At 46.6% G+C, this 25,099-nt stretch overlaps 1 protein-coding gene across 2 annotated transcripts; it reads left to right on the top strand.

Annotated features, from left to right (window-relative positions):
* Nucleotides 1-1,686: 1,686 nt before the first annotated feature.
* Nucleotides 1,687-22,072, top strand: LOC137591654 (double-stranded RNA-specific editase 1-like). Of its 2 annotated transcripts, XM_068309792.1 has the most exons (11): nt 1,687-1,834; nt 6,922-7,007; nt 14,143-14,217; nt 15,905-16,839; nt 18,353-18,467; nt 18,672-18,840; nt 18,926-19,077; nt 19,538-19,706; nt 20,131-20,312; nt 20,384-20,562; nt 21,113-22,072. In XM_068309792.1, the coding sequence occupies exons 3-11, from the start codon at nt 14,214-14,216 to the stop codon at nt 21,287-21,289; spliced, it is 2,082 nt and encodes a 693-aa protein (XP_068165893.1). In that variant the 5' UTR covers nt 1,687-1,834; nt 6,922-7,007; nt 14,143-14,213; the 3' UTR covers nt 21,290-22,072. The 2 variants fall into 2 exon arrangements, with proteins under 2 accessions (XP_068165893.1, XP_068165892.1); XM_068309791.1 differs by lacking the exons at nt 1,687-1,834; nt 6,922-7,007 and adding an exon at nt 8,259-8,390.
* The last annotated feature ends 3,027 nt before the right edge of the window (nt 22,073-25,099 follow it).

The following is a 25,099-nucleotide window of genomic DNA, read 5'->3' on the forward strand; positions in this document are numbered from 1 at the left end:
ATTACTAGAATTATTACTAACATTATTATTACTATTATTTTTGTTGCTATTTTATTGTATTACTATTATTATTACTACTACTATTATATTACTATTATTTTTATTACATTTTATAATTATAGTTTTATTAGTAATAATAGTAGCTGTAGTAGTTATTGTATTTTACCATCATCATTTTATTCTATTATCATTTTACCATTATTTTAGTAGTAGCAGTATTTTAATTCCTTTATTATTAACTTATTGTTTTATTGATTAATTTCTAATAATCTTATAAAACGTATTTAATTTATTCACATCTTGTGATAGAAAATCATGAAGCTTCATGTAAAACACAATGTGTGGATTACATTATGGTGTAAATGTGTGTGTGTGTGTGTGTGTGTGTGTGTGTGTGTGTGTGTGTGTGTGTGTGTGTGTGTGTGTGTTACTGTTGGTTAGAGTTCATAAATGTTTACGAGGCGGTAAAACTGCTTTCACGTGTTCAGGTTCTTCTGGCTGAAAGTCAAACCGGAGGTCTGGAGGTCAGAGGTCGCGATGATGATGACGATGATCATGCATGTTCTGCTTTGTGTGTAACACACCCACGGCGTTCCTTCACGACGGTGTGTGTAACATCTGAACGATTAGCTGTAATGAGTCCAGGTCTGTGGTTCCAGAACGGGAGGAATGTGGACGCGTTCTAGTGGATCCAGATGTGGGTCCGCTCCAGCCCCAGACTCAACCACCATAATCACAGCTAATAATTACAGCCTGACTGCATGTTTGGTTTTAATTCAAGACGCAATCTCAGTAAATTCTCTTGTTCTGCTGCGTTCAGGGGCGTCAGAGCACGCAGGACAGTTCAGCTTCACACATCCAGGAGTTAAATGAGACAGAAACTGGGCCTGAAACTGAGCCCACATGGAAAACGGCGCTCAGCTGATCAGCTGTTGTTGTTGTTGTTGTTGTTGTTTGTACATTATTACTTCCTGGTTTATTTCATGTCTTGTTTCTTGTGGCTCTTTTCTGTCGTGTGTTTGTTTATTGCGTTTATTACATGTGATTGTTTATGTGTTTATTTGTTTGTTGTTGTTTATTGTTTTTGGGTTGGTTTTTGACTGTTTCTCAACCCGCCTCTCCTCAGCTTGTGTTTTGATTGTGTGTTGTGGGTTTGATTCCCTTCTGTGTGGACTTCGTGTTTCTTCTTCTTTATTCCATTATCGTCCCTAATTTTCCACAGACGTGAACGGTTGTTTGTCTCTGTGGCGCTGCCGTGCGCTGGCGAAGCGTTCAGGGTGTACCCCACCTCTCGCCCACGGCCTGCTGGGATAGGCTGACCAGAAAAATAGAAAAAAAGAAATGAGCTGATTGGCTGATCAGAAATAAAAGTCCTGCTGTCAGGTTTTCATTGACAGTAAATGTGTGTGTGTGTGTGTGTGTGTGTGTGTGTGTGTGTGTGTGTGTGTGTGTGTGTGTGTGTGTGTGTGTGTGTGTGTGTGTGTGTGTGTGTGTGTGTGTGTACAACTTACTCTCCGTGTATTCTCACATGAGCTCACGCCGGACCACCGGGGGCTCTCCGGTAAACACCCGCCGCAGACTCTCCGTCCAATCAGCGGCTCTGCCGGGGTGTAATGCGCAAACGTGGCCTCGTTTTCCCGCCCCCACCTCTCCCCTCCCGTCCAATCAGACGAGGCCGCCTCTCCGTGGAGCAGCCAGGAAAGAGCTCTCCTGGAGATCCTGTGGTTCTGGATCCGACTCCCGGAGACCCGCAGAGCCGCTCCATCACCTCCAGGTCCGGCGGCGCGCCGCGGAGTCCGGGGCGCAGCGGCATCACCGGCACCGGGGCAACACCGTGAGTCACACCCGCTTCTTTTCTGGTTCTTCTGCTGGTTGGATGTCAGGTCTGTCCGGGCTGGAGGCGTTCCGTCGCCTCGGAGCAGATTTTACCTCAAATTTAATCCGATTGAGATTAAAACGCAGTGGAGAGGCTGAAACTGACCGGAGATCAACAAGCGCAGCTTCAGCAGCTGAAACTGGACCCGAACCGAGTCAGACAGATCAGACCCGCCTGAAGTTGATCCACAACCATCAAGTTGGGTCATGATCAGGTGTCACGTGACTGATGGTCCATCATTTAGCATCAGGTTTAGAAACATTTTAATCCAAATCCTAATTCCTGTTCTGTATTTGTTTCCTTCTGAAATTAAAAATGATAATAATAATAATAGTAATAATAATAATGATAATAATAATAATAATAATAAGGATAATAATAATGATAATAATAATAGTAATAATAATAATGATATTAATAATAATAATGGTAATAATAACAATTATAATAATAATAATGATGATAATAATAATAATAATGATAATGATAATGATAATGTTAATAATAATAATAATAATAATAATAATTTCAAGCAAACAAAATTTTTCCTGACTGAACTTCCACATAAAACCATTTAAATATCTGATCGGACCGGATCCCAGCCGGATCAATATGTGGGCATTAAACTGTTGTGGTTTGTTTAAAGTCAAATGTTGGACTTCAGTGGGACGCAGCCGGTCAATACTGGACCACGTGACCCGGTTTAATGGGTCCAGCATAGAAGCTGCTGGTTCTGTGGATTAGAACCATCTCTGATGAAACATTAGTCCAGGGATTAAAACACATGTTTCAATCTGGATGGAATATTTCACCTCCATGTGTTCAGTGTGTGTGTGTGTGTGTGTGTGTGTGTTTGTGTGTGTGTGTGTGTGTGTGTGTGTGTGTGTGTGTGTCCTGTGCTGAATGGAAACTGAAAGCTCGATCAATATGATGCCACCAGGCCTAATCAGGATTGGCTGTGATCAAATCCTGACTTTCTGAATCTAAACTGGGTTTATTTCCTGGTTTAAATCCGTTTAACCCTTTCTCGTCTGTCTGTTTATGTTTCGCTCTTACAGAACATATAATTTAATCTTAAAAACTGTTGAAATGTTCTGGTATTGTCAGGAAGACGGTTGTGAAGGGCGTCGGTCTGTAAGGGTCGCCCCGTGTGACCCCGTCTTCATCTGATTGGTTGAGCTGCTGACACGTTTCAGCCTCAGGCTTCATCCGCTCGTCTTCACTTAGCCTACATGCACCGAAATAGAAGCAAAAAAAAAAAGAAAACCAGTCGGATGTCAGGAAGCCTCTTCACTCCGTGGGCGGCTGTGAGTCAACCAGTGGGCATCTTCATCCAACCGGACCCGTCTAAATTCTGAGATGAGTTAAAAATAAACCGGGTTTACCAAACATCCTCAGATCAGGAGGATTCGGTTGCCGGAGTAACGCCTGTCGCCGGGGGCAGCGGCTCCATCCTCTGTGTCCCACCGGGTTCATTTAGAATCTCCTCTGGTTTCCAGCTGGATTTTTTTATTATGAAGAAGACTGGGTTTAAGGGTCACACACACACACACACACACACACACACACACACACACACACACACACACACACACACACACACACACACACACACACACACACATAAACGGCAGTACACAGTTCATGTTGGATGTGTTGATGATCTCATTAGCTCGGAGCTCCTCCCCTGACTCCGCCCCATCAGCACCGCCTCCAGCTGCTCGGAGCTCCTCCCCCTGACTCCGCCCCTCCAGCTGCTGCTAATGAATCACCGCTAGAGTAAACATCTAACGGCTAACAGCTAACAGCTATCTGCTGACGAATGGGCTACCAGGACCAGTCAGTCTGGAAGGAGGTGATGGGGGGCCGGGGGGGGGGGGGGGGTCAGCGCTCAGACCTCCATAGAAGGAAGTCCCCTTTAAGAAGGTGGTCATGTGACCCCCACCCGGTTCCCTTTGTCTCCTGGGGCCTGGAGACTTATTTTCAGGGAGGACGGCGTGTGAAGGACGGCGTGTGCAGTTCTGTGTCAGTGCGTCAGGGCGGGGCTGCAGGGGGCGGGGCCAGACCGCCGGGAGCTGCAGGGTGGGAAGGTGACTTTGTGTTTTTACTGTCCCAGCGGGACGAGGAGGATGTGACCGGGTCCGGAACCATCATGAGTCAGCGCTCCTGTCACACCTAAACAGATGCTATTAATAAATGCTAACGTTAGCATCCGCTCACATCTCCGGTGTGTGTGTGTGTGTGTGTGTGTGTGTGTGTGTGTGTGTGTGTGTGTGTGTGTCGCGGCCGAAGCCTCATGATGTTAAAAAAGACAAGAATTAGAAGTTTTCTCTTCTGATCGAACCAAACGACAGAAATCAATCAAAAGACGTGGGACGTTTGTGACGGTAGGAATTCACAGCGCTCAGTCCGAAGATGACCAAAGTCGATAGTTTAGCACTTCATTAATCATCACTTTAGCTTCAAATATCATTAATGTTCATGTAAGCTTCCATCCTAACAAATAAAATTAAAGTAGTGGTATTAATGTTTATAATAAAGGTTTAAATGCTTTCCTTTTTCTCTATCATTTCAGAATCTGTAACGTTTCCTTCTGACTCACTTTGCTTCCTACCTTTTTAACTTCATTGACGTCAATCAGAACTCAGCATTTCTATGGGGTGTGCATTGTCATGACAACCAATAGAAATGATATGATAAGGAGGAAGCACTCAGAACCAATAAAAGTGGATCAATGGGGAATCAGATTCCAGAGCGGGCCTCAAACGCCTCATCAGAGACGTCTCCATGTTAAACATTCATTCATCAAATCCACCTGTTTACAGGTAAACAAGTGTCCAAACATTTAGATTTAATGTTGTTTAACAAAAACAAAAGAAATAATAGCAATAAATAATAAAGAATTGTAATAAAGAATTGAACAGGAATAAAGTTAAAGATAAACCTGCAACTAACCGATATTTATTAAATCTAAATGGAATGCGGCACACGGTTATCACGCTATGATCACGCCTCGGGCCGCAGGAACACGGACATCCTGATAACAGATTGAATTAAAGGAGAAAAGTGTGTGCGACCTGTGTGTGTGTGTGTGTGTGTGTGTGTGTTGTAGTGATGAAGGTCGTGACCCCTGTCCTCCAGCACGGCCCCTTCACGCCCCCCATAACTCAACCTGATTGTCAATAAGGCGTGTGTGTGTGTGTGTGTGTGTGTGTGTGTGTGTGTGTGTGTGTGTGTGTGTGCGTGTGTGTGTCGGGTCTCGTCAGCAAACTGTCCCCACGGCCCGGCTGTTTCCATCAAGACAGACGTTTTCCAGTCGGGTCAGAGACAGCCAATCGAACGCCGGTGTAATCCAACAGCCCCCCCGGGGGCTCGTTCAGCGCCGCCGCAGCACAGGAAGAAGATGATTGGACCTTTCTAGTGAAGGACTGCCCTCTTTATGGAGGAAATAAGCGTTTTATTCCAGCCACTGATGACCTGTGACCAGAACCTCCTGGTTCTTTTATTTTATTTTATTTTATTTTATTGTATTTTATTTTATTTTATTTTATTTTATTTTATTTTATTTTATTTTATTTTATTTTATTTTAGTTTAATTTAGTTTAAGTTAGTTTACTTTAGTTTACTTTAGTTTATTATTTATTTGTTTCTTTTTTTATTTATTTAATTTAATTTTAGTTTAGTTTATTATTTATTTGGGGGTTTTTTTTAAATTTTTTTAATCTATTTTATTTATTTTTCTTATTCGGCCCCTGATTGAGGCCGAATAAAAAGATATGTATCTATAAAGGAAAGTATTTTGATTAAATTATCCTCCTTATCCATTAGCTGCGGCTCAGATTTACTCACTAACATTTTTTTATCCAGCTGTTTGAGCTACTTTTGAACTTTAACCCCCAGATCTACATTTAAAAAGCAAAATAATAATAAACGTGAATAAAAACGGCCGAATGTGAACATCGGCGCTGGAACGAGAACAAACGAGCTGCTTCTCCAAAAATAGCTGCTTTGTCTCAGACGAGCGTTCGGAGCTAAATGGGGACAGAGGAAAGGGGCGGGGCCAAGGTGAGGAAAGGGGCGGGGCTTATGATCCTGCTTTTCCTCTTGGTTTTGTAAATAACGTTATGTAGACGCGGCTTTGTTTTTACCGTCGGGTCGGGGGGGAGTGGTGAGGTGATGCTAACGTGGAGCTAACATGCTAGCCAGCCAGCTAACTCTGCGTTAAGTGTGTAAATGAACGGACGGATTCAGGGGTCAGAGGTCACGCAGCCTCGCCGGCCGCTTCTGTAGACGACAGCTCAAGAACCACAGCCCCCATCATGCTTTACAGCGTTCACTCAGTTGCAGTGAAGGTCATCGGTGTGTGTGTGTGTGTGTGTGTGTGTGTGTGTGTGTGTGTGTGTGTGTGTGTGTGTGTGTGTGTGTGTGTGTGTGTGTGTTTCCTGTCCCACAATATTTATCCACAAGTGAAAAAAATAATGAAGCTCAAAAAATGATCTTGAGGGGTTAAAAGTGTGTTTCCAGCCAACGTCTCGTCCTTGTGAGGCCCCTGTGCCCCCCCCCCCACCTCCTGTACCAGCCCCCCTTCTCCCATCAGCCCCCCCTGCCTGTTCCCCTCTGAAATATATGTAAATGTATGAAAGTAGGGCTGCTCACGTCCTTCTGGGAACCTCCATCCTGCTTCTCCTGCTCTTCTGCTCCCATCGGAATCACATCCAGACATCTGATTGGCTGACAGATCCAGACATCTGATTGGCTGACAGAGATCTTCTTGTTTTCTGGTTTTTGTCTTTACACATAAATTCCAAATGTAATTAATTTATTGCTCGTCAATACTCTCTGTTGGCCGTACAGAAATCAGGAACAACCCGACTGACTTTTGTTCAGTTTAAACATTTATTTTATAAACATCTCAAAACGTGGAGGAGCGGCTCCACCTACAGGCCTGGAGGTGTAACTGCTGCTCCCCCCTCATTTCTGTCTCTTCTTCTTCTTTTCTTCTTCTTCCAATCTGAAAAATAAGCCAAATGTTTCCTGTTCTGAAGGTCACCACACCGGTGAAGCTCCACCCCCTGAAGGAGAAGGTCACGGCGACAGTGAAGCTCCACCCCCCCTGACGGCGACAGACCAGGTTGGTCCTCGGATGTACGATAGAATGTCATGTGATGGATAATAACTCGCCCTGATTGGACGCAGAGTGTTTCCTGTCTGGGACACATTCATGTTGTGTATTTAATATCGTGGAACACAAAACCAGGACATCACAGCGTCCTTCGTTTCTTTTGTCCTGCGACTTTAATTCAGATAAACATATTCAAGCATTAAACCTTGTAATGTTTGGATGAAAGTTAAGGATTTATTTTATTATTTTTTTAGGAATTTTGTGTTTTCAATTTCCTTTTATTTTTTAAGAAAAGTGTCTCCGCTGACACTTTTATTTCATTTTGTTCGACGTGTCGCAGTGGGACGTAAATGAAGACCACCACTGGTACTTTTTGTTGGGTATATTATTCTGTTACTATTTTAAACGATGGTGTTCTAGGGTTAAGTTGAGTTTTCTCTAATTCTCATGGTTATCATTATCATTATTCTAAATGATGATGATCTCAAGGGTTTGAAAATATGGTGATGATGTAATGTGGCCGCAGCCCGCCAGGGGGCAGTGTTGTCCTTCAAACCCGCCACACATGGACTCGGTTCTGTTCAAGCGACTCGTCCTGCGTTATAGACCTGGTGATAACATAAATAACACTATAAAACAAGAGAATCCAGATTGATGTTGCAGCTGTAACCATGGGAACGACCCAGAATCGGTTTCATCAGCTCGTTTCATTCACTTTATAAAGTAACATGAACCAAAGTGTTGAACGGAGGAGCAGTAGAAACAGTTTTTAATGCCCCCCCCCACCTCTGGCTCTTGATTAATTTTTAATTGGGGTAGGATCCAGCAACCCCCGTGACCCACGAAAGCAGAGGAAGCAGAATAGAAAATGAATGAATGAATGAATGAATGAATGAATGAATGAATGAATGAATGAATGAATGAATGAAAAAACAGAATGTTAAAAACAGTTTTTTAAATAATATATTTCTATCCTGTGATGTCAGCTGGAAAGTTTAAGTTTGTGGGGTTTTTGGGGTGGGGGGGGGTGGGGAGCAGTGTCATGTGACTTTCCCCAGTGTGGGGGGCTGAGGGGGTGCATGAGGAGACGGAGGGGGCGGGGCCCATTTATCTGACAGCCGTTTACAGCGGCGTGTCAGCAGCTCTCTGACTGCTTCATGCTAGACTGGCCGTCCCTCCCCCTGCCCCCCCACCACCACCCCGCCTCCCCCCCAGCCTCCCCTCCTCTACCCAAACTTGCCCAGGCTCAGTGTGTCTCTCCTCAGCACTGAGAGCACATCAGAGCCGGGGGGGTAGCCTTGAACATGGCTCTGCTGCTGGACGCCCCCCCCTACCACTGCCTGATCCGCCGCCGGTTCAAGAGGAGGAGGAAGAAACGCGCCGAGAGGAAAGGTACCCGTCCATCCGACCCCCCCGGGACCGGCTGACGCTGCTCCGGGAGGGGGGGGGTCTGTCAGGCGACAGGGATGCAGGATAGGGTGATAGATTTTATTCTCACGGGGGGGGAGACTTGTTGATGATGAAGATGTTACCACTCATCACCATCATCATCATCATCATCATCATCACCATCATCACCATCATCATCACCATCATCATCATCATCATCACCATCATCATCATCATCATCACCATCATCACCATCATCATCACCATCATCATCATCAAGTGTTCAGATTGATGTAAACGTGTTGATCTGTTGTTAAAATCTGTCTGATTCTTTCATTTGTAATAAATTCCATTGATTGAAGGATTAGAGATTAGAACAGAAAACTCTGGATTATCTGTGGTTTCTTTAAACTCAGACGTCCAGATTTAGACCTGATAATCTGAAGGATAATCTGAACTCGGCTGACGTAATTTTATTCTTTTAAAGCAGTGAAATAAGAAGGAAGTGAAACGTGATAAAAAGAGTAAAAATTAGACGTGCGACTTGATAAAGTCGGGCTTTTTTTAGCTAATCTCAGGTCAGATTGGATTTAATCTGAGTTTAAATATGGATCCTGAACTTCAGGGTCAATATTGATAAATTTGGTATTTGTTGTTGATGTTTAGACGCGTCAGGAACGGCCCTGGTCGTGACGCTGAAGAGCAGCTTCTTGGTTTCCTTTTTAACGTGTTGCTTCCTGTCTGTGATTGGACGAAACGTTTCTACTTCCTGTTTTGAGACGCGGCTCCTGAACGATGAAGCAGTAAAAACCGTCGATGCCGACTTCAGACGGGACTCCTCAGGTGGAGTCTGGACCGTGGGAACGTCGGTCGGATGCTGCCGTCGGCATGGAAACAAGCAGCAGGAAGTGCTTCCTCCCGTGCCGTCGGGACTTCCTGTTTGTCACGTTTCTCACCAGTAATGAAACACTTTGATGCTGATGAACGGCGTTAACGTGGGGGCGGGGCCTTTGTGCACACTTTGCATGCGGGGCGAGTCGGCCCCCCCGTCGGCGCTGCTAAGCGGGGGTGTTGAGATGAACTCAGGTGTGAGTTTAATCTACTGGGAGTGAATCCAGGCGTGAGCCGATGTGCTCCATGAGGCATCACTCCGCCGCCGCAGCTCGGGGGGGGGGGGTGTCAGCCACAGATCTGTGCTCTGTGATCCCCCCCATCACCCCCCCCCCCCTCTGCTTTGCTGATAAGCCCGACTGTCCATCAAAGATTCCCAATCAGCTCCTCTAATATTGACTTTTAATTTATGCCAGATTAAAGAGATTATGTTTAAAGTCCACCCCACCCCCCCTGACAGGAGATCATCCAGGGAAGAGGGGGCGTGTTTGCTCCCGTTAAATCCTGCTGTCAGCGGCGTCAACAGGAAGTCAGCTGGGGGGCCCCAGAGATGGGGTGGGGGGGTGGGGTTCTTCGCGTTTCTACCCCGCCTGTCCATCAACCACCCCAATCCCGGGGCTGTGGGGTGTGAAATCAACATCAGCCCTCAGCTTCCTGCCCCCCCCCCACCTCCACCTCCACCTCCACCTCCACTTCCACCCCCCCACCTCACCTCACTAGAGCAGATAGTGGACCCGCTCCGGCCTTGACCGGGGCGAGGCGATGGCGATAGCCATCTGTTTTGCGCGGCGGGGGCAGTGATGCAGGGAGAATGGGGTGGGGGGGGTCAGTGAATATACAGGTGTGGGGGGGGGGTGACCTTCTGTGACCTCCAGGATAAAACAACCTGGAAACAACCAACTGTCAGTGACTCCTGCCGGGGGGGGGGGGAGATAATCCATTTAATTTCTTTACCTGCCCCCCCACCTCCCAGCACCTTGAGTGGGGGGGGGGGGGGCACATGTCATAAAGATTTCACAGAGTGGAAATGTTGGACGTCCTTGAGAGACAGAGATGTATTTATTTAGACCCCCCCATCTGAGCCGGTGCTTTTCCAGACACGTCAGAACCCGACTAGAACATTTTATCTGTTTTTTTATTATTCTAATTTAATTTATTTTAATTTAATCAGGTGTCATTTTCTATTTATCCTGCGACATAAATCAATAAATACGATTGACTCAGAGACACAGGCGCGCGTCATCTCCGAGTGACGCGCCGTTGCGTCCGACAGAAGAACCCTTGTAGAACGTTTAGCGCCGAGATGTTTTCACGCTGTTTTTCACGCAGCGACGAACAAACCGCGTTTCAGACGGCGGCGCCGTTCCAGCAGACGAGTAGAGTCGACCTCCTGATCGTGTTTCTGACGCCGCACCAGGTGCAGGGGGTGGCTCCAGGTCTGCGCCTGTGTCTCCTTCAGCTTCAGTTCCATTGGTGAGGCGAGCAGACCGTAAAGTATTAAAACTCCTTTTCCACATTGTTAACAAGACTAAAGTTGATTTTTTTTTTCCACCTCTACTTCCCCCGTGAGGCTGAGATCGATCCCGAGCGTCAAGCGTCTTCGTCGCCTCGCTAATTTATTCCCCGTACGCGTCTGACAGTGACGGCTTGGCGGTCGCGTTAGACTGATTCTGTTATGATTTCTCTTTTTAATCTGCAGCAAAATGTCACATTTCCATGCAGCTCCAGAAGACTGTGAAAAGTTAAAGTGAATTTAAAAACAGAAACTTCCAGCGAGGTGGGGGTTAATAATCTGCTTTCTGTTTGTACCTTCCAGCCTGAAAAGGTCAAGCAATTAGTAGATGAGTTTAGTAAAAGTTTACTGAAATGTCACCATTTTAGTTAGATTAAATTAAATTACATTTACATGCTGGCACAATAAAGAAATGCAGCTCCTATTGTTTGCGTTAAAGCGGTGAAATCATGGAGCGTTAATTAGCTTCAGGCTAACGCTAATCTTCCCTCCTAATTTGGAGGGAAAGCTAGAAAGCTCCTTTCTCCTGTGGATATGTCACGCCCCCACCCGTCAGGCTCCAATCTGTTCGTCCCAGAATGTCATTTCATGGCCAGAAAATGGAAGTTTGTTTTGAGGGGAACGTCCCGGCGCCGCCGGCCGATGTTTTTTATTTGGCGGGGGCTTCCTGTCTGCGCCTCCTCGGGGTCGATCCGTCTTGCGTTACGCCTCCGAAACGGTTCTCCGACAGCTGTTTGCAGTTGTTCTCCCTCCCCAGCAACGATGGCAACTCCAGAAAGAGCCTCCAGAATCCATCCATCACTGTCAGCTCAGCCGCTAGTTAGCGCTAACGCTAAAGTGGGCGCCGTCCATGAGGTTTCCTGGGAGTCGACCCGACCGCCGGAGCAGCAACTAAATCCCATCTTGTCAAACTTCTCATCAGTTTGAGTTGAGTTCTTCCAAACATCCATTATTTTCTATTAACGGTGAAAACCCGCTAACGGAGAGCTAACTGAATATTTATTACCACTCAGGCGTCGGCGCTGAAACACGTCGGACTTGTTTTCACCGATGATTCTGACCCTAAATCCATGTTTTGTACCTAACGTAGCAGTAAATGCTAATGCTCCTGGTCGGTTCTGCCTCAGAGGAGATGTTCTCCTAACCCCTCCTCAGATGGATCGTCTCCTCTCGGGGGGGCGTCGAGCCGTGGCGGCTGTGGCTGTGAGGCGGGAGGCGGCGTAAATAGGATTTTATTTACTCGGTGCTGCTTGTCTGATCAGCGTTTCCTCCACGCGACACGGATGGGGGGACACGGATCCCTTTAACGTACGAGACGTTTCCCCGACGCCGCCGGCTGTTCATCCTCCAGCAGCTGAAACCAGCTGCTGGAGGACCATCATGGGGTCTAATGGGGGTCCTCACACGTGTAGCTCAGCAGAGCAAAACATTTATAAACCAACAAGGTCTAAAAATGGAGACCAAGGAAAGCCAGCGGCTGAGAACTGGGTAGAAATACAGGGAACCCTCATTTATCAGGGGGGTGTTCCAAGAAGTACCCGTGATAGGCAAAATCCGTGAAGTGGTCCGCTTTGTTTTTTAGTTATTGTACAATACTGAACTAAATATACAATGAAATCAAAGATCAAAACCTGTTTTCAGGCCCAAGCATTTAAAAAAAAATAAAACCAAAAAAACGTTTTGAACAAATAACCATAATAGTTCTTAGAAATACTGTAAAATAAAATTTGTAATCATCAGTAGGAGGTTGTGACTCGCGCGTGTTTCCCCGTCCTGCGTGATAAAGGTGCGACATTCTCTTCTAAAACAAACCTGCGTCGTCCATCTTCAACACGTGTTCAGGCTTCAGTCCCCCTCCCTCGGTGATCTCTGATTGTTTTGTTCACGTGTGCCTCTGCTCCGGCGGTGTTCGCAGAGAACATTTTTAAGTCTGAAATTTCTGAAACCAGCCCATGCTTGTTACTGCGTGATCAGCACTCATCAATGGCCGGAAATCCTCTTCTTCTCCTTCGCTGTCATGAACGTCATCGCTGTTAGCAAAGGTTTCATAAAGTTTTTTAGTTTTTTGTGCTGATAACGTTGGTTTCTGGGGGAATTTGGCAAGCTGTACAGAGACTGTTCACGTTGGTCAGTCCCTTCATTTTAATATAGTTTTTTTTTTTTTATTTTATATACTGATATGATCCCCGAAGGGAAATTAAGATTGCACACTCTAGTTAGTGGTTCAAACACTTGGCCAATCAGGATGCAGAACACAACGCACTTTTTTAAAAAAGCATTAAAAAAACTACACTAAAAAAATCAGTGGAACTGCGAAAGGTGAACTGTGTTATAGTGTTATATAACTGTGTTGTAGCGTTATATAACTGTGTTATAGCGAGGGTTCACTGAATTATAGTATTTTCCGCACTATAAGGCGCACTGGATTATAAGGTGCACCTTCAATGAATGGTGTATTTTTAAAAAAAAAATTATACGGAAGGCGCACTGGTTTATAAAACGCATCTGAGAAGTCATCTTTAATGAATGGTCTATTTTAACACTTTTTTTTCGTATATAAGGCACATCGGATTATAAGAAATTGAGACAATTAAAGGCTTTTAGGTGTAATGTAATGTTCTTTTGGTTTGTTTAACCAGCTGAGGATCTTTAAAGAAGCCCAACTAGTTCAGTCCAATCTACACAAACCCATCCTACCACTTCAAAAGTCATTTATTTAGAGGTTTTTATTTTTGATGATATTTTTATGTGGCTTCATCATTTATTAAACCTGTTTTCACGTCATAAGTGGATGATCCCGTGGGATAACATCTCTTTGAAGAGTCGTTGACGCCAGTCGGAGTCTCTTCTGTTGGGTCAGAACCGTGAAGCTGAGCCTGACACCCACCCGAGGTGGAAAAGATGATGTTGTCCAGCAGTTGAACCCCCCCCCCCCCCACGATCGAACAACACCCCCCCAGCCTCCATCTCTGGAGTCATGTGTAATTATCCAGTGATTTGTGTCGTCCCGGTTTGTTTATTTGCGTACTGAGTGACACCCTCCTGATTGGACCGGAGGGAATGATGGCGACTCTTATCAGCCTCTGGAACGATGACCCCCCCATCTGACGAGGGTACCTCAGGGCAATTGGGGGGGTGAGACGGCTGATGAGTGGTTACATTTGAGCAAATGAGGTGTTGTACCCAGAAGGAAGCATCTAAAGAGTGAACATTCAAAGGTCCTGAAGGGTTCAGAGGTCACTGGTAGAGGCGGCCGTTCTTTGGGTTGCAGTGTTGACGCAGCGTTCCCGTGACGACCCGGTTCTGGTTCCTTTGGACCGTTTGCTCAGCAGCTTTATGTCGTTCCTGCAGGTCGGGTCGGAGCTCGGCTCCTTCGGAACCACCAGAGGCTCCTGGAGGCCGACGGGGGACCAGTGGAAAGCATGAGTGAGTCACCATCAGGACGTTAACGTGTGTGTGTGTGTGTGTGTGTGTGTGTGTGTGTGTGTGTGTGTGTGTGTGTGTGTGTGTGTGTGTGTGTGTGATGCATGTACGTTAGCATGTTCCGGATCCTCAGCTTTGGTTCTGCTTTTTGTTCTCCTCTCTGCTGCCCTTGAACAAACACTCCAACTCTTTTCCAGCAGCTCAGACAGAAGGGTCTGGTCTAATCCCTGGGTCAGGGTGTATCTACTGGGAGATTTCACTCCTTTTTGATTGTTCCCAACAAAACAATATCCCATAAGAACCTTTAGAGCCAGGAGGGTTTGGAGCAGAGGTCCTGAAACCGTCTGCCCCTCGATAAGCCTGAATAGATTTAAGGAAAAGGTGTGACTGAAAGGAGCCGACGTGCTTTCAGACTCAAACCAGATAGTGAATGCTGGATTGTGATTGGCCGCCTGATGCTCGGCCCCGGCGCTAACTGATGCAGCCGCTTTAGCGCCCTAGCTATTGGTGTCCAGACGTTAATCCGGCGTCAGGAGGACGTGTGATTATGTGATGACGGAAGCGTTCGAGGCTCCTCAAGGGCTTTTTGATGACATGACAAACTGTAGTTTGCGGACCAGTTTGCGGGGCGATGCGTTCACTGCCCACCTGAAACCGACGGTTTCGCCCGCCAGACGCTTGACCTTGCAGCTTGATGTGTTTCAAATGAACGCTTCTGCTTGCTGAGCCGCAGCAACAATAACACGATGTTCTCTCCTCCCCAGCAGACCTATAATCACTGTCCCCGACTAGTTGCTGAGGGGATTGTCGGCTGCTGTGTTTTCCATGTTTTTCATTTCCATCCCCCCACTTCTGCCTGCTTGTTAGTGCGTTTGTCCACAGTCGACATCACGGCCGTGAAGGAGCGCCGGACTCTGTCCAGGCACTGAAGCATCAGCACAAGTTTCCCTGTTGACATGTTGACATATATGAAGTGGAATGTGAGACATGAAGAAGGATTTTTAGACCACTTCAGTTTGCAAACACCTGTAAGATGTATCATTTGACAGTTATTGGCTGAATCAGTGCCTGAACAGGAGTTCAACGCCAGGTAAACATGAGCTCCTGTTGGTGTTCACACCCATGTTTGTTGGAATCTTGAGTTTTCTTTAAATCATCCAAATGTTCAAATTGAATATAATTTCTCTGGTGTTTTCCTCCAGGATGGGAAAAAGCTGAAACCTTTGTTTGCCCCCCCCCCCCCTCCCATTCTTCTTTAAACCTGCACTTTATAGGATTGATTTCTGTCCTGAGCACCGAAAGGAGTAACCTATCGAGCTTTTGCTGGAGGATGTTATAAATGGAAATTTACATTAAGTTCCGTCGGCTTTGTGAACAGAACCTGGTGATACGTGTTCCCCAAAAAAAAACGAAAGAGGAGAACCAGTTCTATCTGTTATCTTCTACTACAAATAGCTTAAACCTTTCGTTAGAAGATGGTGAGATCTCTAAAACATCTCTAAAACACGTTGGTTCAGATTGTCTAGTTGTCTAAACTAAACTTTTCCAGCCATATCCATCCAGTTCTAACTCCCTTCAGGAACACTCATCACTGGTTCAGTTGCAAACAGAGATAAAGGAATCTCTAAATTTTACATTTACAAGATCCTGCAACGAAGGCGTTGTAAGTTACTCTTTCTGGGCACCGCAGGTTCATGCAGCACAGATGTTAAGGAAAATCGCAACTCGGACAACCTCTACTCCAAACAGGGGGTGGCAGCCGAGGCTGCTCAACTCCCCAATGGGAGCGCTGGGGGTGGGAGGAAGCGCCCCTTAGAGGAGGGCAATAATGGGCATTCGCATTCCAAGTACAGGCCCAAGAAGCGTAAGAAAGTCCCGGGGCCCATTCTGCCCAAGAATGCCCTGATGCAGCTGAATGAGATCAAACCCGGGCTGCAGTACCGGCTGCAGTCTCAGACCGGGCCGGTCCACGCCCCGGTCTTCGTCATGACTGTGGAGGTCAATGGGCAGCTCTTTGAGGGGTCGGGTCCGACCAAGAAGAAGGCCAAACTGAACGCGGCAGAGAAGGCCTTGCGCTCCTTTGTCCAGTTTCCCAACGCGTCTGAAGCCCACATGGCGATGGGCCGGACTCTGTCGGTGCACACGGACTTCACCTCGGACCAGGCCGACTTTCCCGACATGCTCTTTAACGCTTTTGAGACATCTGCACCGGTAGACGACCCGTTTTACCTCGCATCCAACAGTAACGGCTCATTCAGCTCCCTGGGGATAGAGTACCCTCTCCTACCCTCCCCCATCCCCAACCTGGTCCAAGCCCCCTCACCTGCAGCCCCCTCCACCTTCGTCTCCCCAACAAGTGGCAAGAATCCTGTTATGATACTCAATGAGTTGCGGCCGGGCCTGAAGTACGACTTTGTGTCCGAGAGCGGGGAAAGCCACGCCAAGAGCTTCGTGATGTCGGTAGTGGTAGACGCTCAGAACTTCCAGGGTTCTGGGAGGAACAAGAAGCTGGCCAAGGCCCGGGCCGCCCAGGCTGCTCTGTCCGCCCTGTTTAACATGCAGCTGGATCAGGCGCCATCAAGACAGCCGATACCCCGCGAAGGACTGCAGCTACACCTGCCTCAGGTAAGCATGGGGAAAGATACCCAAGAAAAGAATCTTTTACCTTACTGATTCCTTGTCTTTGCCTGGTCTGGTGAGGAGTAGGGTTATTTTGAATGACATTCTGCTTAGCTTTAGCCAAGTCCCACTCCTGCACAGCTTTAAGATCCTTTACAGAGAAAATGTCTTCATGAGAAACTGAAATCCATCCAAAAACCAAAGCAACCAGCAAAAAAACAAGGCGGAACAACCCAGACTGTTGAACTGTTTGTTGTTTTTGCCTTGTCTGGTCAGGATTAGGGTAATCAATTACTTATTAATTAATATTAATCACATCATCAGAATTTTAAATCGCTTTAACCCAGCAGAACCCTCCAGAGAAAGCATAAGAGGCAATGTCGGGAAAAACTCCCTCACTGAGGAAGAAACTCTGGGCAGGACCCAGACTCTGGAGGGCAGTCATCTGCCTTGACCGGTTGGGTGGGAAAGGAAATATGTAAAAGGTTATCTAGAATCTAGAAGTCCCACTCCTATGCAACTTTACATTCCTTTACATTGTTGAGAAAATGAGAGAAAACTTAAATCAATCCAACAACCAAAGCGAAAAACCAAGGCAGAACAATCCCAGACTGTTTGTCATGTCTGACCCAGCCTGTTTGTAACGGGCGGTGTTGCTTCCTGCCACTTCTTTAACAAAGTTTAATGCAGTCGTTCTTCATTCATCCTCATGGAAAGTTTCATGAAGAGAAAACGAGGATGTTGTGTTGTAAAAACATCACAGGAGACCTACCTAGGAACTTATCTTACACCGTAGCATACTGCTAACTCTGCTAAGTTGGTCTTTACTGGAGACCTAGTATATCTGGTGAATGACATCACCATTTCTCTGTTAAGGGGAGGGGCTGGTCGTGGGTACGCCCAATGACAAGACTCACTTCTGTGACATCAGCGCTGAAACCTCTGGTAGTCAGCCCTCTTATAACATTATAGATCACAGATTTTCACATGCATGCAGAGTGTTTACTCCCTCGTCGTCCAATGAAAGACCATCCTGAGCCAATCTGATCAGAGATGGAGGCGGCTGCAGGAGGAACAAGTTCAATATACTGGGAACCTATTTACACATAAACTAATCCCTGCCTGTAATCCGTGCACACGGATAACAGAGCTGCTATCTTAATTAGCATCACTCTCTGAGTGCTATTCATTAGCGCTGCGGCGGCTCTCCTTACTGCCAGAGGATTGGACGGTTAAGCTGCTGGGATCTCTGCCTGTCATTCACACCAGTGCAGCATTCCTAATTGAAACATCCAATAATAGTTGGAGTTCAGATAAGAGCTTTTCGTGGCAGCCTGTCAGCGCTGTCCTGTTTGATGATTGGCTTCAGCAGCAGGTGATTCATTCGTATTCAGAGGGAATCATGTCGGTTATTGTCATTACGCTCCTTCCAGTCAATCTGGTTTCTGTTGCTTTGGTCTTTGTGCTTCATCAGCGTTCATCCTCCTCTTCCTCTCGTGTGTTTCTGTCGCCTCCTCAGGTCCTGGCGGACGCCGTCTCTCGTCTGGTCGTTGACAAGTTCAGCGAGCTGACGGACAACTTCACGTCTCCGCACGCTCGGCGGAAAGTTCTGGCAGGTGTCGTCATGACAACAGGTGATTTGTTGTTGTTTTTTAAAGTCAGAACCTTCATACTAGAAGCTTTTATAAGGGCGCGGTCTGAGGCTGCGACGTGATTGGACAGCAGGACGCTGGAGTCAGGTGATCTCATCCTGGACTCATTTGTGTCCGGATGTGGTTGGTGAGAGGTCGCTATGACGACACCAGATGATCACATGATCTCTGTTCTCCGGGATGCAGGTGCTGATGTGAAGGAGGCGGAGGTCATCTGCGTTTCCACGGGGACGAAGTGCATCAACGGTGAATACATGAGCGACCGCGGTCTGGCCCTCAACGACTGCCACGCCGAGATCGTGGCGCGCCGCTGCCTCATCAGGTACCTGTACTCCCAGCTGGAGCACTTCCTCAGGTGAGCCCCGCCCCGTCGCGTCAGGTTACACATCCTGAAACAGGATGGACGCCTCTGACCCCCTCCCCCCCCCGAATATCTGCAGTAATCAGGAAGAGGAGCACCAGAAGTCCATCTTCTCCAGGTGTGACGGGCAGGGCTTCAGGCTGAAGCAGGACGTCCAGTTTCATCTCTACATCAGCACCTCGCCCTGCGGCGACGCCCGCATCTTCTCCCCCCACGAGGCCGGAGTGGAGGGTGAGAGGGCGGAGCCATTGTGGGTCTGGTGGGGGTTTACCCTGATGTGGCCTGGGGGCCAAATATGGCCCTCCACATCATTTTATGTGGCCGGCAAGAGCATAAAAGGTCAAAAGTGGGCTTTGACCAAAACTACATTTCCCACAATGCAGTAATTCAGCCCATTTTAACTCGTTTCTTTTGATATTTTCTTTATTGATTGATAGTTTGATCCTTGATTGATGGAGTTCTGTGGGTTTAATAACCTGACAAATTCAAAGGATTTATGTTAGAACAGAGAAACAAACATGTTTTTCAACTTACAAACTAATGTTTGTAAGTTGAATAGGTAATACATTCAGTTATGTAACATTAAGGAGTAGTTACATTTAGTTACATTACATTGAGTTACATTTAGTTACATTTATTAGTTACATCTGGCCTTTTGAGTTTGACCCCCCCTGATCTTATCTGCCCTCAGATCAGGGCGACCGACACCCCAACAGGAAGGCCCGGGGGCAGCTCCGCACCAAGATCGAATCCGGCGAAGGAACCATCCCAGTCCGGTCCAGTAACACCATCCAGACGTGGGACGGCGTCCTGCAGGGGGAGCGGCTGCTCACCATGTCCTGCAGCGACAAGATCGCCAGGTTAGCACGAGCCCACGCCAGCTAGCACGTTAGCCGCTAACAGCTACCACCTGGTGTGTGTTCCACTTCCTGTTTGGGTGTAACACATCTCACTGAGCCGTCTGAATAAATCCATCAGCGTTGGCCCCCCCAGAGCCTCTCGAGGCGCTGAAGGGCGCGTCGGAGCCGAGCGGCGGGGATCCTGGTGATTATTTGCGCGTCTAAAGAGGGTGAATTATCTCCGTGTCGCTCCGCAATCACTCCATCTCAGCCGCCCGGCGGCGGCGGCGGCGCTCAGGTGTCATCAGGCCTCTGATGAGGCTCCTCCACAGACCTCCAGGAGGCCACTCAGCCCGCCCCCCCCGGAGCCTCGAACGCATTTGTATTCTCAGGGGTTTAGCTCCGAGCACTCGGCTGATTTCCCCTGGTCTCCGTGCCCCCCCAGGTGGAACGTGGTGGGCTTCCAGGGCTCCCTGATGAGCTACTTCAGCGCGCCGCTCTACTTCTCCAGCATCATCCTGGGCAGCCTGTACCACGCCGACCACCTGTCCAGAGCCACGTACCAGCGCATCGCCGACATCCACCCGCTGGCCCCGCCCTTCAGCCTCAACCGCCCGCTGCTCAGCGGTGAGAGGACGGACGAGCCCACCTCCACCCCCGCGTCCACTCTGAACTAACCCCCTCCCTGCCCCTTCCAGGAATCAGCAACACGGAGGCTCGTCAGCCGGGGAAAGCGCCCAACTTCAGCGTGAACTGGACGGTGGGCGACCAGAGCCTGGAGGTGGTGAACGCCACCACCGGGAAGGACGACCTGGGACGACCCTCCAGGCTCTGCAAACACGCCCTCTACAGCCGCTGGCTCCGCCTCCACTGCAAGGTAACGGGTGGGGGAGGGGGGGGGGCGTCAAAAATAAAGGATCATCATGATGTCGTTTAAAGTTTAAGCGCATAACCTGTTTATGCATTTTTGTTCTTTCAAAATAAAAGACCTGATGCTTTTAGTTTGGTCACACACATGCAAACCTCATGATCCGACCAATCACTGCCTTCAAATACTAAAATAAAAATCAACTCAAATCAGCTTCATCAGAGAGAACAACTGTTCACACAGGTGTGTGGAACAGGTGTCCCCTCATGAATCTGCATTTTGCACGCAAAAAAAAAATTCCTGCATTAGCAATTATACTAATTAAAGGTCTTAAATAAAAATTGATATAAAAAAGATTTTTTTGACAATTTTTTTTTTTTCCAAAAATTAGATTTTTCTGACAACTTTTTAATTGTTCAGGGTTTAAAGGGTTAAAGATGTGAAAATACATTAAACCTGGAATGAAGCCCTAAAATTATTAAAAGTTTATTCTCATCAAACTAAAATGAAGCTTTTCAGCTCAGACCTGTGTCATATTCCCCCCCCCCACCCCCCGTAGCTCTCCCCCACCCTGCGCATCAGGACGCGGCGGCCCAGCAGCTACCACGAGGCCAAGCAGGCGGCGGTGGAGTACCACGGCTCCAAGCAGACGCTGTTCAGGGCCTTCCAGGGGGCCGGGCTGGGGGCCTGGGTGAAGAAGCCCATCGAGCAGGACCAGTTCACCCTGACCAGCTGAGTCAGCGCCGAGTCGCCGCGGTGACGTCAGCGTGACCCCGTCACCACTGGACTGTTACTGGGGAGGGACTGATGGACTCCTGGTAACCTCGGATGGAAGATCATTAACCCCTTAGTTATGCAACGTTACGCGAAGGACTGATGTACAGGCTGGTTTCGGAGTGATGTCATCGTTCTGCATGTGGTCAGACCTTCCCTGGGGGGTCTGCAGTGACGGTGGGTTCGTGTTCCGTGTCGTGTCCCGTGTCGTGACCTCTCCTCTCTGCTCTGCGGCGCGCCTCCTTCTGGTCATACAGGATATTTAAGACGCTGGGTTGTCCTCCTCACCCCTCCACCAAAGACCGTGTCCCGTCCGTCAAACCTCTAAAAAGTCTTGTTTTCTGTTGTTTTATCTCGTTTTACCGCTAAAACCTCGTTCAGAGGACGTTTCCTTTAGAGCAAATGTAGAAGTAAACTCCAAAAGGGTTTGGATGGTTTTCTAACATCTTTACTTCCTCCAGGTTTAACTCTCTCGGTGTTAAGACGCGTTTATTTTTACCCTTTTTGCTGGTTTTTACACGTTTGAACTCCGCCCACCTTCACACCTGGCTCCAGGCTCCCCCCCCCCCCCCACATTTGGAGAAATGACTTTGAGGTACAACTGAATGTAGGACTGGGATCCATGTGATGACGGCGGTGACTTGTGACTGGTTCATCTGCAGCATCATTGATTTAATGCATTAAATATGGGAAGCCTGGGGGGGTAGGTGGGGGGGGGGGTCTAATGCATGAGCTCTACCTGTAAAGCATGGAAATAGAATAAAGTTGCGTCACAGGTTGAATAAAATGCTGTTAAAGTTTTATTATTGTCTCTATTCTTTGTTGCTTGTTGTTAAAGAGTTAATCCCGGTCCGACAGGAGGGATTACCGATCGGATCCATCGCCAGCGGTGAAGATGTGATGTCATCCGATGTGAACCAATCACGTGTGTTTTTTGTTGTTGCTGTTTATCTGCTGCGATCTAAAGCCGTCCTATCAGCCGCCGGCACCTGTGCCACATGTGAGGCAGATAATCTCCCTGTGGATTACCTGTCCGGAGACAGACCCCCCCCCATCCCCCCATCCTGCCTCACAACCATGAACCCCAGTGGAGTTAAGAAGTTGATTTCTGGGCTGTGGGATTGAGAAGATAGAGTCCAAAAAAAAAAAGCCAGACGGCTTCAAGGTGAAGTGGGATTAGAGAGAACTCTTCACAGTCCTCCACATCCCCCAATTTATCTACAAATGATGTCCCCTCACTTCTGAGAGAGGGGCCATGTAGGGACCCTGTCCACCACCCCCCCCCCAGACGCCAGGAGGAGATGATAAAACGACACCAGCCAGTGGGAAAAGAGGAAGAACAGTCATTTAAGAATTTAAATGTAAAGCCCTTAACAGATTTATTCATTAATTATTTTATTTATCATTATTTATTTACTTATTGATTATATTATTTATTATTGTATTCAATATTATTAATATTATATATTATTTATCTATGTATTATTTATTTATTTATTATTATTATTATTATTATATGTATTATATGTATTTGTGGATGTATTTTTTTTATTATTATTGTTATTATATATTATTTATTTATTATTCATTATTATTACAATCCCCTGGTGTCAGTCTAATCTATAGTTTTATTATAATTCATGAACTGACTGATTTTAAATCACTGATCTTTCTCCTCAGACCATCATCATCCACCACTCTTGTCATGTTCTCCCCCATCAGACTCTTTCTCAGTGTAAACAGGACATTAAATCTGAAGAGGCAGATCTGGAGCCGAGTCTGAGTGCCCCCCCCACACCCTTACCACCGATACCCCCCCCACCCCACCCCTCCACCATCAGACTGAAGACGTCCTTCCATTAGGACATCTCTTGATTTGTCATAGCTGGTTTCCCCAGCAATCAGAGCCCATTAGCCACTTAATGGGCCCCCGCATGACCTTAATGCAGGAGCAGCAGCGCCGCATCAGGCGGTCAGAGACACCCCCCCTCACCCCCAGAATGATGTATGTGTATGTAATGAAGCGCTGACAGCAGCAGTATGTCACCGACTGGTAAATTCACCTCCATGGATTCCAAACGGTTCATTAAAGTCCTTTTTTAGGGGGTGGGGGGGCAGTATTTATATTTTATATTTATTTTATTTATAAAATAGATATAAATACATATTTATATTTAATATAAATAGATATAAATATTTATACTTTATATTTATAAATATTTTCAAAATGGTTTATTGAAGTCCTTTTTTAGGGGGTGGGGGGGCAGTATTTATATTTTATATTTATTTTATTTATAAAATAAATATTAAATAGATATAAATACATATTTATACATATAACTTTTTATACTTTATATTTATAAATATTTTCAAAATGGTTTATTGAAGTCCTTTTTTTTTTTTTAGGAAAATATTTATATTTTCTTTCCAGACCTGCAGCAACTGAACACTTCATTCCAGACCATAATTTATAGATTTACAGCTAAACAAAAAAGTCCTGGTTTGTTGGTTGCATCTTTGCCATCTGGAGCAGAGCGCTGACTTTTTGTTTAGCTCGTTTAACAGTAATTAAAATATTCTGACACATCCGATCCCTGATGTGTTTACTTCATTTCCTCATTGGGATTATAATCCTTGGAATCCTACCAGACTCCAACACCAAACTTGACTTTTAGAGTCCTGATTGTGACTAATAATCAATCCGCTGAGCATCAGGGTGATTTTCTAAACTGGAAAAAGAATGGCTCTAAGTTGCAGCAGTGAATGAGCTCAGTGGTCCGAGCGCCATTAAGAGTGATATAATCGCCTATAAATCATACAGCTCCGGTCGATGGGACCCTCGACTGCCTTCAAGGCCCGCATTTCCATTTTAATTTTCTGCTCAGTGGAGCTGATGTAGCAGCGAGACAGCGAGCACCCGGGATGGTTAATGCAGGACGACCTTTCCTTTCCTTCCTGGATCCATGAAGATGGTTGGACCAGACGTCTTCATTCCAGGCAGGAGAAACGTCAGACGTTCTAGATGTTTCCAGTCTAGATGTTTCCAGTGGGTCAGGTCGTCTTCATTACTTGATGTTAACCCCTGCTAAACAAAAAGTATGCAGAGCGTTGGTTCAGGTTTTAATGGAACAGGATTTCTATACAATAAAGTCTTTTTTTTACCTGCGTTTATTTTATTGTGTCAAAATGAAACATTGATGGTTGGTATAAAATACTTGTGGTGTACGGAGGTGTTGCAGGTGGGCCGATTACCAGGACTTCTACCAACACTTTGGTAGGGATCTGCTGCATGGCAAATGGAAAAGGACCAACACCTGGTCTCTGTCCAATTTATCAATTATCCTTCCTCAAACTCCTCCCACTTCCTGATCGTCCCATCAGCTCCTCCCCCAAGCCTGCTCTTCACAACAGCAGCCCATCAAATAATAATCTCATATTTGACTCCTGTGAGGAGCATCAGGGAGAGATTGTAGGGTCAGTGTCTGGGGTGGCCTGTAAGGCAATCAATTTACACACCAGACGTTTGTAGATCTGCCCTTTAATGTTGACCTCTGCTACGCGAACCTTCCATCAGGACTGGGTAGGAGACGTTGGATCCGTCTATTGGGCCAATGGGCACGTGGCAACTGAGGGTCAACTACCATGACGATACTGGATGATGCAAGGTCTGGTGTGTCCGTGAACCACTTCTGCCTTTGCTGAAGAGTAGGGAGGTAGAATTTAATAAACTGAGTCCAAAAATGAGTCCGAAAGTCTACATCTCTGAATATGG

Source organism: Antennarius striatus, chromosome 24 (assembly GCF_040054535.1).
Source record: "Antennarius striatus isolate MH-2024 chromosome 24, ASM4005453v1, whole genome shotgun sequence".
In the NCBI taxonomy this organism is placed as follows: domain Eukaryota; kingdom Metazoa; phylum Chordata; class Actinopteri; order Lophiiformes; family Antennariidae; genus Antennarius; species Antennarius striatus.